The sequence below is a fragment of the Durio zibethinus genome, chromosome 7 (assembly GCF_047325235.1).
Source record: "Durio zibethinus cultivar Kanyao isolate XHJ-2024 chromosome 7, ASM4732523v1, whole genome shotgun sequence".
In the NCBI taxonomy this organism is placed as follows: domain Eukaryota; kingdom Viridiplantae; phylum Streptophyta; class Magnoliopsida; order Malvales; family Malvaceae; genus Durio; species Durio zibethinus.
This window is the reverse complement of record NC_143168.1, coordinates 26,900,650-26,921,857: the sequence shown is the minus strand read 5'-3', so window position 1 is coordinate 26,921,857 and position 21,208 is coordinate 26,900,650. Positions and strand designations below refer to the sequence as shown.

General features: G+C 30.8%; 1 protein-coding gene and 1 pseudogene across 4 annotated transcripts; both read left to right on the top strand.

Annotated features, from left to right (window-relative positions):
* The first annotated feature begins 732 nt into the window (after positions 1–732).
* Positions 733–18,043, top strand: LOC111280948 (uncharacterized). 3 transcript variants are annotated; one of them, XM_089764077.1, is made up of 15 exons: positions 733–3,975; positions 4,778–5,242; positions 5,939–6,403; positions 6,506–7,243; positions 7,525–8,361; positions 8,551–8,994; positions 10,478–10,942; positions 13,037–13,528; positions 14,494–15,330; positions 15,854–16,309; positions 16,418–16,638; positions 16,719–16,909; positions 17,023–17,125; positions 17,599–17,716; positions 17,797–18,043. In XM_089764077.1, the coding sequence occupies exons 1-11, from the start codon at positions 1,438–1,440 to the stop codon at positions 16,526–16,528; spliced, it is 7,848 nt and encodes a 2,615-aa protein (XP_089620203.1). In that variant the 5' UTR covers positions 733–1,437; the 3' UTR covers positions 16,529–16,638; positions 16,719–16,909; positions 17,023–17,125; positions 17,599–17,716; positions 17,797–18,043. The 3 variants fall into 3 exon arrangements, with proteins under 3 accessions (XP_089620203.1, XP_089620202.1, XP_089620201.1); XM_089764076.1 differs by having other exon boundaries at positions 16,719–16,936; XM_089764075.1 differs by having other exon boundaries at positions 16,719–17,125.
* On the top strand, positions 17,600–19,559 carry LOC149518270 (putative protein S-acyltransferase 17; annotated as a pseudogene). The gene is made up of 7 exons (XR_016343444.1): positions 17,600–17,625; positions 17,797–17,871; positions 17,931–17,985; positions 18,313–18,403; positions 18,490–18,542; positions 18,744–18,869; positions 19,028–19,559. The product of XR_016343444.1 is annotated as a putative protein S-acyltransferase 17 (transcript).
* Positions 19,560–21,208: the final 1,649 nt, after the last annotated feature.

The window sequence follows — 21,208 nt, the reverse complement described above, 5'->3', positions numbered from 1 at the left end:
TTGAATGTTTTTTGAATTTTAAATTTTTTTTATAATTTTTAAAAATATTTTAAAATATTTTAAATTTTTTATAATTTTTTTTTAATTTTGATATGATATTGGTGATATCATATTAATTAAATTATTTTTAACAAGTGCTAACATTAAATGTTCATGTGACGTTAATATTTTTTTAATGATCTTAAAAATTGAGATAATTTATTATGCGAAAATACAACTTAAATATTTAATTAAAATTTTTTTATTTAAATAGCACGTTAAAAAAAGTACATAGTTTAGAGACAAAATGATATGTTATCTCTTTTTTTTTATTATTTTAACTGAAAGGATAAAATGAGTATTTTCAAACTTAACAGTTTGTCAAGAGAAAACTCTCATGCATTTATCTTTCATCAAAATTTTTCTTTGATCTATTATTATTATTATTTGTGCAATTTTGAAGGTTGGAAAAGATAAATATCGGAAAAGTTAACGACTAAGTGCAATTTCAAAGCAAGTAACCAATAGAAAATGGTGAATAATTAATGCATCACAAAGGAGCAAAAAACAAGTTGCACTAAAATTCAAATGGAGAAAGTTGATATTTCTTTTCAAAAGCTATTGTCTAATTTTCAAAGGTCAGGAAACTGGGGCTGTACTTTCAAAGGTCTGCCTTTCTTCGTAATTTCTTAAAATTTTCTTCAACGAAAAAGAAAATACTTAAAAAAAATTTAAAAGAAAAGACTTTGAGCAATGTGACTACTGATTCAACTTCTTTGTGATCGGCTTGCATCTGAAATACTTTGTCTTTCTTCTCTCCACCCATAAATAAAGCTTCAACCTTTCTCCCCAACTCATCTTCCTCTAGGCCTCTACAGTACCCACTCTAACTTTCTACTGAAACTCAGCTGCTCATTTTTTCGAAAAACCGTTTCCCCAACTCCTCACCTTGCTTTGCTTTTGTGTTTTACTTGCCTGGTTTTAGTCCCCTTGCTGTTCTTTCTTTCTTCTTTGTTTTTCTCCTAGGTTCCCTCGAATGGATTGGAAGACGAGTCTGTCCAAACCGTTTCTAGTCTTTACCCATAAATAAATCTTCAACCTTTCTCCTCAACTCATCTGTCTCTAATCAATTTCCACTCTAACTTTCTCCACAATCTCAGTTGCTCTTTTATTTTTTTCCCCAAAAACCATTTCCCCTACATCCCACCTTTCAGCTTTTCCTTTTGTTTTTTAAACTGGTTTTAGTTTCCTTCTTGTTCTGTTTTTCCTCTCTGTTTTTCTCCGGTTCCCTCATCGGAAGGGAGTCTGTCCAAACCATTTCTAGTCTTTGCCCATAACTGATTACATATATTGCTTGCTGTCGTAATCTTTGTTGTTAATTATTCCCCTCTTGTCTCTGTTTTCTTCTGTCATTTGCTTTGCTGGTCTGCTTCAAACAAACCAATCAACCAAAAAAAAATGGAAGCCGTTGCTACTGGCGCTGCAGCCAACCTTTCTTCGGAAACTGCGAAAGGCATCTTCCAAGAAATCAAACGTCATATGAGATATGTAATCATCTATAAGAAAAACGTTGAGAAGTTTGAGGCGAAAATGCGGATGTTGTTGGCGAAAAGAGAAAGCGTGCAGAAAGAGATCGAAGTTGCAGAAAGGAATATGGAGAAGATAAAACCGGACGTCGAGCTTTGGTGCAGTACTGTGGACAAGGTAATCAAAGACGAGAGGAAAAATGTTAATGATCTTCAAGACAAAGCAAAGAGCAAGTGCTTCATTGGCTTGTGTCCTAACATCAAGTCTCGCTACAAACTTAGCAGGAAAGCTGAAGAAGTTGTCGCGGCTTTTAATGAACACCTTCGACAAGGTGAATTCAACAGTGTTTCTTGCCCTGCTCCTCCTCTAGACATAGTGGATGCAACTCTTAAAGATTTTGAGGCGTTCGAATCAAGAGCGAAGGTATTTAAAGACATCATGGAGGCATTGAAAGATGGCAGTACCAACCTGATAGGGGTGTATGGGATGGCTGGTGTGGGCAAAACCACGCTAGTTAAAGAAGTTTATAGACAGGCCAAAGAAGACAAGTTATTTGATTCGGTGACTATGGCATTTGTGAATCAGAGTACTCCTGACCTTCAAAAAGTTCAAGATCAACTTGCAGCTTCATTGGGTCTAAAATTAGAAGGAAAGGATGTGGTGGTTAGAGCAGCCCGATTGCGCGAAAGATTGAAGAAAGAGAAGAAGGTTCTTGTTATTTTAGATGATATTTGGAAGAAACTAGATTTGAAGGAAGTGGGAATTCCTTTTGGAGATGAAAACAAGGGATGCAACATATTGCTCACGTCAAGAGATGTAAATGTTCTAAGTAATGAGATGGATGCTCGGCAAATTTTTGAAATATCTGTTTTAGAAGATAAAGAAGCTTGGGACCTGTTTAAGAAGATGGCTGGGGACGACGCTGAAAGTCCTGAGTTGCGATCTACAGCAATTGAAGTAGCCAAAAAATGTGCAGGACTGCCTCTCGCCATTGCAACAGTTGCAAGGGCTTTAAGAAAAAAAAGCTCTTTTGCGTGGAATGATGCTTTGAGAAAACTACAAAGGCCTTCCCCAACAAGCTTCACAGGAATATCAGTACATGTTTATTCAGCGATAGAGTTGAGTTACGACCATTTGGAAACAGAAGAACTCAAACAGACATTCTTGCTTTGCGGGCTGCTAGGTCGCAACACTTCTATTCAAGACTTGCTGAAATATACCATTGGTTTGGGTTTCTTTCATGGTGTCAACACAGTAAAAGAAACACGAGATAGATTGTCGACAGTGGTGAGTGACCTCAAATCCTCTTGTTTGTTGCGTGATAGTTACACCAATGTGCGAGTTGATATGCATGATCTTATTTGTGATGCGGCCTTAGCAATCGCTTCTAGGGACAACAATGTGTTTGCATTAAAGCCCGAAGATGGTTCAAAAGATTGGCCTAATGGAGAGACAATGGAAAAATGCACCATGATTAGTTTGAGTTATGCTAATATTAGCTATTTTCCCAAAGAGTTGAACTGTCCGCGACTTACCCTTTTCTATGTGTGTAGCAAGGATTCTTCTGTGAAAATACCAATCAGCTTTTTTGAGGAAATGAAAAATCTTAAAGTTTTAGATTTGACTAAGATGCAGTTTGAGTCCTTGCCTTCCTCAATTAGTCTCCTAACAAACCTTCGGACTTTGTGCCTGGACCAATGTATTTTGGGAGATATTGCTGGGGTTGGTGAGCTTAAGAATTTAGAAATTCTTAGCCTTTTTGGTTCTGATATTGAAAGGCTACCTAAGGAAATTGGGGAATTGATTAAATTAAGGTTATTAGATCTCAGTGGTTGTAACACACTCAATATAATTCAACCAGGGGTCTTATCGAGTTTGTCTAGATTGGAAGAATTGTATATGGGTAACAGTTTTGTTCAATGGGAAGTAGAGAGTCAAGCCAACCAACAAAGAAATGCTAGTCTTGCTGAATTGAAGCTTTTGTCTCATCTGACCACTTTAGATGTTCATATTCCTGATGCCAAGATTATGCCAGCGGACTTGTTCTCCAAGAAGTTGGAAAGATACAAGATTTTCATAGGAAAAGGATGGGATTGGGTTGGTGAGTGTAATCACCCAAGGACATTGAAACTCGAGTTAAATACAAGTGTCGATGAGTTGGATCATGGATTTAAGATGTTTCTTAACAAAACTGAAGATTTATATTTAGATGACATGAAAGGTATCAAGGTTGCACTGCATGACTTAATGGATGAGGACGGCTTTCAGCGGTTGAAGAATCTCCATATCCAAAATGGTTCGGAGATCGAATATATCATTAGTGATGACGGTGCAGCTTATGAAAATGAATTTCTTCAATTGAGATCCTTGACACTTTATGGTCTACCACAGCTCATTAGCTTTTGCTTTGAAAACAAAAAGGGCTCTAATTCTTCATGTCAAAATGAGTTATCGCTTTTTAGTGAAAAGGTATGCTTTCCTTTGCGTCAGTTGCTAAATGATTTTGCTTTAAAAAAAAATGAATGGAAAGAAAAAGGCAAAAAATAAAAAAAAAATCAGTGATATAGAGAAAAAAAAAAAAGGAAAAAGCATCTATCAAGGAAAGTCTGAACAAATATCCAAAATTTGAAGTAGTCTATTTTCAAGGACATTTTAGCTTTTAGGTTTACTAATGAACGAGGTTTCAACCTTTCATTCATTGATGGTGTATTGAAATATATACTCTTTAATCAAAACATAAATCCTTTTTGTTTAAATGCTCATTCAAATGCATATCATGTTGGTCTTATTTCTGACTTCTTCTAAATCTATATATGCTCTTAAATGAAAGCCTTTGTGATTGACAATGAGGCCATGACCTGAATGTGAATGTTTTATTGTTCGAGGGCTAAATGTCAGAATTAAAATTCAATCATAGTTTGCACATGATTTTTCACTTGAGAATTTAATGTTTTATTTCAATTTGGATTTTTTAATAAACAGAAATTGATAAACATAAATTAGTGACTATTATTAATCTGATTTTGATCTAAAATTAATCAGAATAGTCATTTATATCTTGGAATAAAAAATTGATAACACTAAATCACTTTTTATTGAGAGGGGAAGTAATTTCTCTTTCAATGTACTGCATTCCGTTGTATTGGCAAACCCCATTCCTTGGTTTTTGTTGGAAGTCGGAACATGTTACACTAAAAGACTAGTCTTTTTCTTTTGTTGTATTTTAATTTTTTAATATTTCTAATAATGTAGTATAATTACATTAATGTAGTTGGTGTTCCCTCGCTTGGAGAGCCTTCGGTTGTCCTCAATCAATGTTGAAAGGATATGGCACAACCGGTTTTCAAATATATCTGAGTGCGGCACTCAAAATCTAACAAGTTTGACTATTGAGGGTTGCGACAACTTGAAACAGCTATTGTCATCTTCTATGGCTAGAAGTCTAACGCATCTTAAATGCTTTGAGATAGTTGAATGCAAATGCTTAAGAGAGGTGATATTTGCAGAGGATATAGAAGAAGAAGACAAGGCTACGATTTCATTTCCTCAATTAAACTCTCTAAAGATAAGGAAGCTTCAGCATCTTACTGGGTTTTGTTCAGAAAGTTATAATATTGAATTCCCATCCTTGAGGCTTCTGAAGATAGAGCAATGTCCTCAATTGCGGGGATTCATATATAAATCTAAAATGGAGGAGAACCAACATTTCTCTCCACAAGCTCTCTTCGATGAAAAGGTAGATTTATTGTTATAAAGTTATGGACTATGCTTGCTTTTCTTTCTTTTGTCTTTATTCTTGGAACTAATTATTCTTATTATCTTTACACATTACACATAGGTTGCGTTCCCTCGTTTGGAGCATCTAAGCATTTCCTGGTGTATTGAAATATATACTCTTTAATCAAAACATAAATCCTTTTTGTTTAAATGCTCATTCATGCATATCATGTTGGTCTTATTTCCGACTTCCTCTAAATCTATATATGCTCTCAAATGGAAGCTTTTGTGATTGACTATCAGGCCAGGACCTGAATGTAGATGCTTTATTGTTCGGGGGCTAAATGTCAGAATTAAAATTCAATCATAGTTTGCACATGATTTTTCACTTGAGAATTTAACGTTTTATTTCAATTTTGATTTTTTAATAAATAGAAATTGATAACATAAGTTAGTGACTATTGTTAATCTGATTTTGATCTAAAATTAATCAAAATAGTTATTTATATCTTGGAATAAAAAATTGATAGCACTAAATCACTTTTTCTTGAGACGGAAGTAATTTCTCTTTCAATGTACTGTATTCCGTTGCATTGGCAAACAGCATTCCTTGGTTTTTGTCGGAACATGTTACACTAAAAGACTAGTCTTTTTCTTCTGTTATATTTTAATTTTTTAATATCTCTGATAATGTAGTATAATTAAATTAATGTAGTTGGTGTTCCCTTGCTTGGAGAGCCTTCGGTTGTCCTCAATCAATGTTGAAAGAATATGGCACAACCGGTTTTCAAATATATCTGAGTACGGTACTCAAAATCTAACAAGTTTGACCATTGAGGGTTGCGACAACTTGAAACAGCTATTGTCATCTTCTATGGCTAGAAGTCTAACGCATCTTAAATGCTTTGAGATAGTTGAATGCAAATGCTTAAGAGAGGTGATATTTGCAGAGGATATAGAAGAAGAAGACAAGGCTACGATCTCATTTCCTCAATTAAACTCTCTAAAGATAAGGAAGCTTCAGCATCTTACTGGGTTTTGTTCAGAAAGTTATAATATTGAATTCCCATCCTTGAGGCTTCTGAAGATAGAGCAATGTCCTCAATTGCGGGGATTCATATATAAATCTAAAATGGAGGAGAACCAACATTTCTCTCCACAAGCTCTCTTCGATGAAAAGGTAGATTTATTGTTATAAAGTTTTGGACTATGCTTGCTTTTCTTTCTTTTGTCTTTATTCTTGGAACTAATTATTCTTATTATCTTTACACGTTACACATAGGTTGCGTTCCCTCGTTTGGAGCATCTAAGCATTTCCTGGTTGAGAAATATGAAGATGATATGGCACAATCAACTCTCTGCAAATTCCTTTTGCAAATTGGAAAAAATGGTAGTTGAACATTGTAATGAGCTCTTTACCATTTTTCCATTTGATTTGTTGACTACATTTCAAGGACTTCAAACTCTGGAAGTATCTAGTTGTCGTTCAGTGGAACATATATTTGAACTCCAAAGGTTAAATATGAAAGAAACAAATGTTGTGGCTACTCAACTAAGAGAATTGTATGTTGTTAATCTACCAAAATTGAAGAATGTTTGGAACGAGGACCCCCAAGGAATTTTAACATTTCAAAATCTAAATGTAGTATCTGTTAGGTACTGTTGGAGTCTGAAGAATGTGTTTCCAGCCTCAGTTGCCAGAGTTCTTCCACATCTTAAAGATCTTAGAGTAGATAGCTGTGCAGTGGAGGAGATTGTTTCAAAAGCGGAAGGATGGGAAACGAGTGTAACTAATTTTAAGTTTGATCAAGAGTCCTCCCTTATGCTATGGTACCTGCCAAAACTCAAATGTTTCTATCCTGGAATGCATACAACAAAGTGGCCAATGCTAAAAAAGTTGAAAACATACCATTGCAACAAAGTGAAGGTACTTGACATTGGAGGGCTTAATTTGCCAGATATGAATGAGGACAATCAATTGGACTCCCAAATCCAACCACCACTTTTCTTAGTTGAAAAGGTATGAACTCTAGATCACACTTAAAAAGCTACCTATTTGTAATAATACCATGTAACTGATTTTTTTAATCGATCATTTAGTTAAAATTTGAATTTTATCATTTCTCTAAATTTCTAAATTTGGGAAAAGTCTTATAATGGAAATTCACCAGCTTTTTAGACTTTAAGCTAGGAGACACAAGCACATCTGTACCAATTAGCCAAATGCTTAAATGCTGTAATGTTTCTCTTGGTAGATAGATTTTCCATTTTATTGTAATTGGATTTTCTTTGGTTTTGTAGGTGGTTCCCAAATTAGAAGAAGTGTCTTTGACCAGTGATGACATTGCAATAATATGTGACAGCAATGTTTCCCAAGGCATTTTCCATGAAATAAAAGCTCTTAATCTGCTCTGCTACCACGATGAATCTGCTATTTTTCCAACTACCTTTCTTGAAAGATTCAACAATTTGGAAAAGCTTGAGGTGGGTTGTAGCAGATTTAATGATTTATTCTCCTACGAAAGAGGTGTTGGCAAGGGGACAAATGCTCCGACATTTTTGCCAGTTAGAAAGTTAACACTGGGTGGTCTTCATTACCTAGAACACATGTGGATGCAAGGGTCACGACTTGACTGCATTCTTCCCAATCTTGAAATACTTGAAGTTGTCCTTTGTGGCAATATGATTAGTTTAGGATCATCCTCAACACCTTTTCAAAATCTCATGACTTTGGATGTCCAGGAGTGTAGAGCAATGATAAATTTAGTTACATCCTTAGCAGTCCAAAGTTTGGTCCAACTCAAAATTTTGCGGATAAAAAACTGTGGTTCAATGAAAGAAATTGTTGGAAATGAGGGAGATGATGAAGCAACCTATGACATTATTTTCAATAGGTTGGAATGTATAGAACTTCGACATTTACCAAGCCTTAAAAGCTTTTGTTCTGGCCATCACACATTTGGATTCCCATCTTTGAACCAAGTGATAGTGAGCCACTGTCCAGAATTGGAGATCTTTTGCAAGGGAGATTTAAATACACCAATTTTGCAAAGAGTACAAGTAATTGCAGGTGAAGATGAGAAGGTACACTGGGATGGTGACCTTAATGTTACCATCCAACGGTTGTACACAAAAAAGGTACTTCTTGATTTACAGAATTTTTTAATCTTTGAAATAAATGCCTTTTTAGGCTAGCTTTTTATTGGTGGATGTTATTTTTAACCATTTATTATGAATTTTGGGGGGTTTAATTCTACTTAAGTCTTATAATTTTCTTTCTTTTTTTTTTTTTTGGTAATAATTGGTGTCATAAATTGGATTTTGTAGGTTGGCTATGAAAGTATAGAGTTTCTGGTGCTCTCTGACACTTCTAAAGCCATACAGATATGGAGGGATAATCTTCAAAAAAGTTTAAATTTAAAAAATCTTAAAGTTTTGGAAGTTTGTGGATGTAATAGCTTGAAAAACATATTCACCACTTCCATGGCTTTGAATCTTGTGCAATTGAAGGAGATGCAAGTAAGAAATTGTGTGATGATGGAGCAAATTATCACAAATGATGGGGCAGAGGAAGCAACAAGAAGCACAATCATGTTCCCTTTCCTTGAATCCATAACCCTTGAGTCATGTTCAAACTTAAGAAGTTTTTATTTGGGAAGTAATTCAGTGGAATGTCCGTCTTTGATAAGACTTACGGTACAAGATTGTCCTAAGATGGTTGCTTTCGCGACTTCGTCTCCAAGACAGCAGAAACCATTTTTCAGTGATAAGGTTAGTTTTTATATATGTATATGGTTCTTTACATAGCAAATGATTCTAAGATGATGTATTTAAATACTGAATTTTTAGTTTTGAAGATTTAACTATTGAATTGTAATATAAAATTTTTTGGTATGCTATTAAAAATTAGTAGCTTTTTGATTGAATCTTTTGTATGAAAGAGATAATGATTTTATAAGTATTTCGATTAAAAAAAGTTAAAAAAGAAAAATGATTGTTAAAAGAAAATATTATAAGAGTAATATAATTAAATAATTTTTTTTGAAGAAATTAACTTAATACATTAAGTAGTTAAAAAGTACATAAGATTTTCAACACTCTTTTATTAAAATCTTCTATTCAGTCGTTTTTTAATTGAATTATCAAACATATAGAAAAAATTAAATATTGAAATTTAAAATTTTCAATATTTTGAAAACTTTCAATAAATTATCACAAAGTTTGACCCAAAGAAATATCACACCCCTTTTAATTTTAGAGTCATTTTTCCTTCTATGTTAGTTTTTTAATTCATGATTGCATCTTTATCTTATATTTATCGTTATTTTATATATAAAACTATCAATTTCAAAAGTTTAAAAAGTGAACAACTTACTATTTACTAAATCAACTATTTTATCCTTAATTAATGGTTTTCCTAATGTTGGCTAATATTTTTTATTTATTAACATTGAAAACTTTATTTAAATAAGTTTTATCCTTAATTGATAATTTTTATATGAAATTAAATAATTGACTATTTTTATCTATTTATTTCCTTATAAATCTTGAATTTTGTACTAAATTAAACTATTTTTAGTAAAATTTAATCTTTATTCCATTGAATCATTAAAGAGTTTAAATATATATGAGATTTATTATTAATATGTAGTATGTCACAAAATAGATTGTTTTATATGCTCTAAATGAATTAGATATAAAAGGATTATTGCTTTTCAACTTTACATATTTTTCCTTTTTAGGTTGTTTATTTTCATATTATTTAATGTCAAGTTGCTATTAAAATTGGATGATTTTTGTTTCTCATTATTTTTTAATTATTATTATTATTATTTTTTTTTTGGTTTTTCATATAGCCAACTTTACAATACAGGATATAAAGTTTAGTTTATTGTTGTTTGCTGTTTTATTTTTTTTAGTTATTCTTCAAGTGTTTTCTTTTATTATCTAGTTGTTTTGAATGGATTAACTTTATATATTTATATGAGCAAAATAATAGTTTAATATTTATATGATAAATGATATGACATAATATATATGTTATAATACTGATTTAAATTTATTTTAGGTCCTATAACATATAAAAATAGCCAATAAATTTTAAATAGCTTAATATATTGATTTTAATGTACTTTCTTTAAAATAATTTAACAAAATAAAGTAAAACATAATATCAAAAAGCCATATAATGAAATGGTAATTTTACATAATTCATAGAATATGTATAATTGGTGTCATAAATTGGATTTTGTAGGTCGACTGTGAAGGAATAGAGTGCCCGGTGCTCTCTGACTCTTCCAAGGCAATAGAGATACGGAGAGATAATTTTCAAAAAAGTTTAGATGTCAAAAATCTTAAATTTTTGGACGTTTATGGATGTAATAGCTTGAAAAACATATTCACCACTTCCATGGCTTTGAATCTTGTGCAATTGGAGCGGATGCGAGTAAGAAATTGTGTGATGATGGAGCAAATTATCACAAATGATGGAGCAGAGGAGGCAACAACAAACACAATCATGTTCCCTTCCCTTGAATCCCTAATTCTTAAGTCATGTTCAAGCTTAAGAAGTTTTTATTGGGGGCATGGTACAGTGGAATATCCCTGTTTGACAAATCTTGCAGTAAAAGATTGTCCAAAGATGGTTGCATTCGCAACTTCGTCTCCAAGAAAGCAGAACATAAAGACTATTGGTATTGCACCATTTTTCAGTGATAAGGTTAGTTTTTGTTTGTGCATATTGATCTTTACATAGCAAATGCTTCTAAGATGATGTTTGTTAGATTTAATAAATTCAAGACCAAAAAATTAAATACTAAATTTTTAGTTTTGAAGATTTAAGCATGGAATTGTCATATAAAAATGTTTGGTGTGCTACTAAAAGTTAGTAGCTTTTTTATTGAATCTTTTGTATAAAAGAGAGGTGGTTTTATAAGTATTTTCAAATAAAAAAAGTTCAAAAAGGAAAGAATAAATTGTTAAAAAAATATTATAAGAGTAATGTAATTAAATAATTTTTTTAAAATTAACTTAATACATTAAGTAGGTAAAAAGTACTTAAGATCTTCGGTACTTTTTAAATTAAAATATTTTATTAAATTTTTTTGAAATGAATTATCAAACGTATTAAAAAAATAAATCATTGAAAATTTTAAATTTTTGTTATTTTGAAAATTTGAAAATTTCAATATTTTGAAAATTTTCAATAAATAATCATAAAGTTTGAACAAAAAAATATAAATCACCTTCTAAATTCAGAATCATTTTTCCTTCTGTTTTAGTTTCTTATTTCATGATGGTATCTTTATATTTATTGTTATTTTATTTATAAAACTATTAAGTTCAAAAGTTTAAATTGTGAACAACTTATTATTTATTAAATTAATTATTTTATCCTTAACTAATGATTTTTTAATATTGGCTATTATTTATTATTTATTATGATTGAAAACTTTATTTAAATAAACTTTATCCTTAATTGATAGTTTTCATATGAAATTAAATAATTGACTATTTTATCTATTTATCTCCTTATAAATCTTAAATTTTGTACCAAATTAAATTATTTTTAGTAAAATTTATTTTTTTATTCTATTAAATCATTAAGAAGTTTAAATATCTATGAGATTTATTATTCCTATATAATATGCCACAAAATGGATTGTTTGATATACTCTAATTGAATTAGATTTAAAATGATTATTGCTTTTCAACTTTACATTGTTTTTCTTTTTTAGGGCTGTTTATTTTCGTATTATTTAATGTCATATTGTTATTAAATTTGGATGATTTTTTTGTTATTTTTTTAATTATCCTTCAAGTGTTTTCCATTATTATCTAATCGTTTTGAATGGATTAACTTTATATATTTATATGATCAAAATAAAAGTTTGATGGCGATTGGAACTTTTAGATATTGATTTGGTAACTATAAAAGATCAAACAATTAAAATATGAATTTAAATTTTTTATTATATTTATGCTCCCAAAAGTATTAATGAAACATTATGATATTTATTTGATAAATGATATGACTTATATATATTTTAAAATACTGATTTAAATTTATTTAGGTCTCATAATATATAAAAATAGCTAGAAAATTTTAAATGGCTCAATAAATTAATTTTACTGTGCTTTCTTTAAACTAATTTAACAAAATAAGCAAAACATAATATCAAAAAGCCATATAATGAAATGGCAATTTTACATAATTTATAGAATATGTATATTATTAAATAATTATGAATTCATAGCGGCACAAATTATTCAATGACCCATTTAAATTTATTTATAAGTAGTTTATCTATTATATAGCAGACTCTAGCTTTGTGTATGTCTTTCTTTTTTCTCCTTTTGCGGGCGAGAGGATAATAACAAGTTAAAAAATATCGAATTTTAATATTAATTTAGAGTTTTGATAGTGAGCAAAAAATTTTATGGTTTTACTAAGTTAATCCATAAAAAAATTAATTATCAAAATAATGCAACAAATTTCTAGTGTAATAGATGAGGAATACCTTTAATTGCCTCAATTTGTATATACATTTTAATTACTTAATATTTTATTATTATTGTTATTACAATTATGAGTTAAATCATCCTATTTTGTAATTGAATTAGTAGTTTTTAATGCTCTTAGAATCCTTTGGTTATGCTTGTAGCTAGCTTTTCTTTTCTTCATTAATTTCATCTTTCCTAAATTTTTGTTAGGATTTGAAATTGATACTTTTGCTCTTCTTTTGTGTATCTTGTTAAGCTAGTAGTATAATTTATTTCCCTTTACTAACACAATCAAATAAATTTTTTGTAGGTGGTGTTCCCTAACTTAACAAAATTGGTAATCGTTGGCAGTGGATATTGGACAACGATATGGGATAATAAACTCACATTTAGTTCATTTTCTGAACTTACTTTCCTTAGAGTGAAAAATTGTGAAAGTCTTCTGAATATTTTTCCATTTCACATGATGAAAAGACTTGACAAACTTGAATATCTTGAAATAGTGAAGTGTGAATCTTTGGTAGAAGTAATTGGACTTGATTATGGGCTCAATTCCACTGAATCAACCACTATGTTTATATTTCCTAAAATAAGAGACTTGTTACTTCATTGGCTACCCAAATTGAAGAATTTCTACTCCAGGTTGCATACTACAAGCTGGCCGTCCTTAAAACAATTGCAGGTAATAGGATGCGACAATGTGGAGATATTAGCTCGGGAGTATTTGAGCTTTTCAGAAACACTCGGAGAGAGCCAACTGGAAATTATCTCTTTTCAACAACCCTTGTTTTGGGTTACTGAGGTATGAACCTCTAATATCTATGTAGAATGTAAGTATTTATAATTTGTTTGGTATAGTTTCCTGTTTTCAGTTTTTTTTTTTTGAAAAGTTTGTTTTGAACACATAGAATATGTTTTGTAAGTAATTTTGTTACAGAATATGTTTTGTAAGTAATTTTGTTACATATGAAAAGAAAATACTTTAATCGTTGCATATATAATAATTCGATACACAATAAAATTTTAAAAACTAATTAAAAATAATATTACATTTATAAAATAAAATTATATTATTTGCATAATATTATCTAATACTATTTGATAGTAACATTGAATATTGCCATTTAATCATATTAGAATTTAATTTCCTTTAAATAATATTAAAATTAAATAGATAAATAAATAATAAAATTCGAAAATATTAATTAAAGTACTATTAAAAATTAAAAATTATATAAATATTAAATAAATTTTTTAATATTAAATTTCTAATATTTATATGAATTAATATAATTTTAAGTGATATATTTTATAATAATATGAATTCATAATCAATTATTGAAAATTCAATAATATCATCTATTGATTGTTGAATTTTCGATGCCAAATTATGGATTAAACTCTTTTTGTACAAGCAACAAAGGATTTCGACCTTCTAAAATTTAAAAGGTTAATCATTAAGATTGCAAATAAAATGTTTTACATGCATTATAAATTTCATCCATGATTTTTTATTTTTTATATTGATTCCACTTCCACCATCACGCGTTTACGCCAAAAAAAACTTTTATTATGTAACATGCTATTTGTTAGTGAAAAATGTAACAAAAAAGTCAAAATGAAAATTTAGAAGGCTAGAAATCTAAATAGAATAATTCAAAAGTTAAGGGCGGGATTAAAATTAGAATAAAAGTTAGAAACTATGGATGAAATTTACCGATTCAAAATCTTTGCTTTCGTTTAACGTATTTTTTATTTTCTTCTCAGGATACGTTTCCCAATTTAGAAAAGTTATTTTTGGAAGCGAATGATATTATGACGGAGATATGGCATGGACAACTTCCAACCCAACATTTTTGCAAACTAACATATCTTTCGCTCCAAAGAATTCCGAACAGATTAGTTACTATCCTAAACAGTTTCATTCAGTCATTGCCAAATCTTGAAACACTTAAAGTGGAAGAAGCTCCCTTGAATGAAATATTTCAATGCGAAGGACTTGGGGGTGAGGAGGAACATCCTGGAGCACTTGTTCGGTTGACTGAATTATTCCTGATAGAACTTCCTGAGTTGACACATCTCTGGAAGGAAGAATACCAAGTTGGAGAAGTTTTCAGTAACCTGGAAACTCTAAAAGTGTGGAAATGTGACAAATTGAAGAATTTAGTGCCGTCTTCTGTGTACTTTAAACATTTGACAAATCTGCAAGTGTCAAATTGTCACGGGCTTAAAAATTTATTAACACTCCCAACGGCAAAAAGCTTGGTGGTACTCACAGAAATGAGTATTACTGATTGCCAAATGATAGAAGAAATCATAGCTCGTGGAAGTGATGATGTGATGGATGGCATCGTGTTCCCCCAACTGAAGTCTTTGGAACTTCGTTGTCTTCCGAGCCTATCAAGCTTCTGCTCAGGGAATTGTGCCTTTGGATTCCCTTCCTTGGAAGAGTTAATAATGGGACAGTGTCCAAAGATGGAAATTTTCACTACGGGAGAGTTGAGCACACCAATGCTGCAGGGAATACAATCAACTGAAGGTGAATATGTAGGGCATTGGGAAGGGAACCTCAATGCCATTGTTCAACAGTTGTTTACAGAAAAGGTATGCATCAATTCAAATGATTTTCTTACCACTGTTACATTGTTTTATGTGCATGATCATATTCCACTTGAATTGCAACATTGCCCGATTGTTGGCTTTCCAACTTTCCATGTTGTACATTCTGTTAATGGTTATATGACTTGTAAGAATGTTGTAACAATAGATTTTTCTGCTTTTTGGCTCCCTTAAAAATTTCATTGATTCATATGCAGCAAGATTTACACCAGACATTTATGCAGACCTATCAACAAGTAAGTTGGGCACAAATACAGACAGTTGGATGTGTCTGCCAACGCAACTGATCACATTATAGAGTTTTGATTAAGTTAAAATTTTCTTCTAGTTAAAATCTTTTGTTCTTATTTGGTGATCGAGGAAATGAAAAACAAAAGCAGCAGACACGTTCTTATTATTTGCATGCTTCCCTAGTACCGTCATTCATGTGTTCTTTTTTTTTTTTTTATTTATCAGCTAAAGAGTGGAAAGTTTTTCATGCATTGAGGAATATATATACTGTATGCAGGTTTTTCCAAGCTTGGAGGATTTGGAACGGTCATCAATCAACATTCAGAGAATCTGGCATAAAAAATTTCTGGCAACAGCTTCTTGTGCCCAATATTTAACATGCTTGACTATCGAGGGCTGTCACAATTTAAACTGTCTATTTTCGTCCTCAATGATGGAAAGTTTTGCACAACTCAAGATTCTTAACATTGAGAATTGTGAGAATGTAGAAAAAGTAATCTTGATAGAGGGATTAGCGAAAGAAGAACTGATGAGCCAAAAGTTGTTCGGTAAACTAGAATTCCTATTGCTCAAATACCTTCCCAAACTGACGAGATTCTGCCATGGAAGTTACCTTGATTTCCCCTCCTTGAGAACTGTTAGGATAGAGAGTTGTCTTACATTAGATACGTTCGTCTCTGATGCAGAAGGAAACAACTCAGAGATTGCCTCTCCGACTCTTTTCAATGAAAAGGTGATAGTGATACTCCATTACTTTGTTTTCTCTGTGTCATTACTCTCTCTCCATTAATCTTACCTTAAATTCTATGCAATTATTGACACAATCAAACAAATTTCATAGGTGGCATTCCCTTGCTTAAAGGAATTGAGCATCATAGGTGTGGGAAACTGGAGAAAGATCTGGCATAACGAGGCAACCAACTCCGGGGGGGTTCATTTTGCAAATCACTAAATCTTCTATAGGTGTTTGATTGTAAAAGATTTGAATACTTTTTTTCATTTAAATTTGTGAGATACTTGAGGCTTAGTCATGTTCCTTCAGTTGAAGTGAGAAAGCAGATGGTGAGTAAGTCTTTTACTTCCATAACCTTCATTTTTTTTTCTCACACACTTCGTTGTTGACCGTTTACCAAATTTTATAGGTTAAAATCCACACAGCTCAGAAATGAATTTTGATGCATACATATGTTAGGATCTACCCTGAATCACCTGTGAGGAGTTTAAGCCAGTCAAAGAGTACTTAGCTACCTTGTTTAAACATAGCGGCTATGGCATTCCATGACTACTTATAACCAGGGCGATACCTTGATAAGCTTTCACCTCCATCGAACAGGTGCACCAAATGCACTTGCTTTACAGAGTAAAATATCGTAATTATGCCTTTGGATTCCATTCCTTGGAAGAGGTTATTGAGAGAAACTGTCCAAAGATGAAAATTTTCTGCAGAGGAGAGTTACCTTCAAGTTTGCTGAAAGCGAAATTTGCTGAAGAAAAAGATCGTTGGGACGGTCATCTAAACACCACCATGGAACAAATTTTCATAGAAATGGTATATGCTTATTCAGATACTTATTTTTCAAAATTTTAGAATTTTTTATTCTTTTTGCTTCTACACTCTGTTAAAGCTAACCATTCTAAATGCTTCCAATTTGCTTAATTAATTTAATCTTTCTGAAAAGAATCCGTGGATTTAGTTGATGGATAACTGTTTTTTAGGACGTAACTACGTATATAGGACGTAGTATACACACCTACATTCTTTATCTGGTAATAAAGATTATTATTATTGAAATGAAGATTTGATGCCCACTCATAAAAGTTTACAATTCATAGTAACATTTTTATAGAATGGAAGATTATAGCTGTGCAATGAGTATTAATCTGATATTTTAAATATTTTATTCAGTTGCATATTCAAAATATAATGGTTATATATGTCACCTTGTTCATAGAATTCTTTGAAAATATGTGGTTCTTTTAATGGTGTTTGCTTTCACTTTTATCATGATGTTTTGTTTACAGAATGTCCAGAATTTATAGCGGAGGAAGGTTGTCGGACACATTTTCAAGCTGAATAAAAACAATATTTTCTATGTTTTTGAGAGAAGTGCTTCACCTCATTTTCTTTTAAGAATTAAAGGTATTGTTTTGCAAAACTTCGTTTGTCTTCTCATATTGTCACAATTTCTTTATAGTTGGTCTGGTGCTTCTTTGCTTCAGGATGAATAGGGAACTCCTCTTCTCTGCCACAAACCCTGTCAAAGCTGCCATGTTCCTATCTCACTACCCACCGATGTTTGTTTTTAAATTTTTGCTATTTTCGAGTGATTTGGATTGTTTGTGTTGATTTCTAGGTACCTTAACATTAGTTTGGATTTTGATCTTCTTAAGGATCTCTTTTACGACTATGTATATGGAGGGATCTCTTTTACGACTATGTATATGGAGACACCTTGCATTTATTTAACTGTAAATTCTATCACCTGATAATGATCTTTCTTGTGTTCCTGTCATGGCTACTGTCAACAGATGGCAGCCATAGACATCAAATTCTAAGTTATTATTTCCTCCGTTATTGCTTTACTGGTTCAGCCTTTGACAACGTGGATTTCTGTATGATATTTGTAATTAGTTGTATCAACAATTCTTGTTTTGTCCTTCAATTAGTCAATCCTAGTTATTACTTCAAACCCACAATTCTAAAGAAGACTGAAGATCATATTTAGCATTCTGTAGTCATATCCTCTTTGCATGTACGGGACAATTGCTCTTGGATTGGTCCTTACTGGACGATTGAAAGAATTGAAAGTAGTATATATTTTAACAGGTAAATCGATTTGTACTAAGATTTTCTAGTTTCTTAATGCTCTACATATATACTAAATGTTCCGTGCCATTTTCTTTGTTTTTCAGTTTATTTTGGTGTAGATGATTCTTTTGGCAGTTTAGCTCCTCATAATGTACAGGTGAGTTTCATATATATTCTGTAATCTGAATTATTGCCAAGGGTTATTGCTTGATGTGAGACTACAATTTTTGTTTTGAAACAACTGTAGGAAGATTAACTTCCTATAGTGCCTTCATTATTTTGAATGTTTTCTGCTTTATGTTTTGGATCTTGCGGTAGATATTTTGAGTTCAATAAATTGTCTTTTGGTTTGTCGCAGTTGCTGTTGGGTTCATATAACACCCAAATACCACTTATGATGTTCATGGCTTTAGTTTCTCTCTTATTGGCGAGTTTCTTTGGGTATCATGCTAATCTTTGTCTCACAAACACCTCAATGAACGAGGTGAGAGCCGTTTAAACCTTGCCCATTTAGTTTGTTACCTGAATTTGCCAACCCAGCCTTGACCGAACATAAACCATGAAATAGTTTGCTACGCAGATTGAGTTGTAGTTGAAACCATGAAACTAGAATCACATGTTCTCATCTGTCTGAAAATACAGAACTTCAAGTGGCAAGACTACTTAAGCTGGCAGCTAGAAGAAACTGAGTGAAGCAAGAGCAAATGTTGCAGCATTGAAAGCAAGCATCACCGGGATGAGTTGTGATGGAAAGCCTCCGGAGACCAAATGTAAATCCTTCTTCAGAAGGTCCCCTCTAGAGGATACTGAAGGTGTTGTAAAGAATAATGTGTATGAAAACGGATTCTTTCACAATTTCTTTGAGGTCGTTTATCCGTTTTCGACAAGAGCATCATTTTTGCAGACCAAAACAGAATCTGGCTAAGATTGTGAACTGTTAATGCCTATACATTCACTCGGCTTTCGCCTTCGGTCATCATGTTGTCAGCCAGAACTTCAAGATAGATGATCAGGCTTAAATCTCAAGAGTTGCATGTGGAGCAAAGTCCATTGTACAGCTTCTTCACTGGCTGCAGTATTATTGTTCGGTAAAAGAGTTAACAATACATCTTATTTTAATTGTAAGAACAGCATTCGAGACTACAGTAATTGGAGAGAGCAGTACATTTTCTTACATCTCGGGTTATTATTGTCCTTTTAGTCAAGGAGACTCGGTCCTTCGACCTTGGAAAAAATATAGAATCATTATCAATTTTTTTTTTTATTTTAATGTGATTGATCATTTAAAATTTTATTTTTTAATAAAATTCTAAAATTAATTAAAGCTTATCAAAAAATAATTTTGTTTTATGACAATCAAAGCTGAGTTTGAAAATATAATTACACTTAAGAAAGGTATTAGCATCTCATTTAAGCAAATGTTATCCTTCATTTGATATTTTTCATTTGATATATGGTCTTTTTTAATATTTGAAATTTATTCCAAAAATATAATGTTAAAAAATTTATTTTTATTATTTTATTTAAAAAATTTATTATTTACATTTTATAAAATTTCCAACTTTCTTGTGGAATTTATAGAAAATATTTTCATTTGTAAAATTTTGAAAAAAATATTCAACCATTCACAATATTTTTAAAATTTTTTTATGAGATATTTTTATTCACAAATATAATGAAATAAAAAACATATATAATTTAAACAAATAATAATTATAATTTTATTATTATGTAAAATTTTGCAATTATTTAATATTTTGTGATTATTTAAATGAAATCTTTATTTGTAAAAATTGATTTTAAGGTTTTCCCAAATCTTTGGTGTAATTTAAAAAATCATTTTTACTTAGTTATAATTAAGAAAAATAAGACTCCTTTATTTTTCTCTAACAACCCCTTTTTCAACAGATTTTGATCAACTAATCACTTTTTATTTTTATTATTTTATATTTTGTTTATTTATTTATTTTGATTATTTAAATAAATCTATATTTAATAAAAATAATTTTTAAATTATCCCAAATTTTGGTGAAATCCAAAAATATTTTGACTTGTCAATAATAAAAAAAATAAAACTGTTATTTAAACAATATTTTTGAATTATTTATTCATTATTTATTTACAACAATAATTTACACAACTCATTTAAACAATATAAATATAAAAAAGTAAAATAAAGAAAATATATACCTTAAAATCTTAGGCCAAATTTGATGGACTTCCAATTGAATTGGAACCTTGAAGTATTTGATATTGGACTCCCAAATGAAATTGGGCTACATTAAAAATTCCAACAACCTGGGACTAAAAATATCAGCCAATTATTTTCTTTTATCTTCCTCCTCTCTACCTCACCTTTTATTTAAAAATTTCGATGTGCACTCATGTTTATATGATATCCTTTTATTCTCTTTTAATCTTTTTAAACATACGTATTCATAAAAAATTCTTTTAATTTTTTCTAATTTTATGAGTTGTGTATCTTATAAAATTTTAAAACTCATTTATATTTTCATCATATTATAGAAGCCTCACTATTTATAAGCTTATTAATTTGACTATCAAAAAAAAATTTTTCTTAAATTTTTTTAAAAATCTTCTTACTTATTAAATATTATCTAATTAATCTCGAAAAAAATTTCAATCAAATTTTTTATGAAATTTGAATTATTATCTCAATAGAGTTTATGTTAAGTTAGGGATTGTGATTGTTATGAGTATTGTAAGGTGGCGTGAATGATGTCTGTGATTATTACCGGAGGTTAGTGATGAGAGGAGATGGTGTCTGGATGGTAGGCGACCAGAAAGGAAAATTTAGCAGAG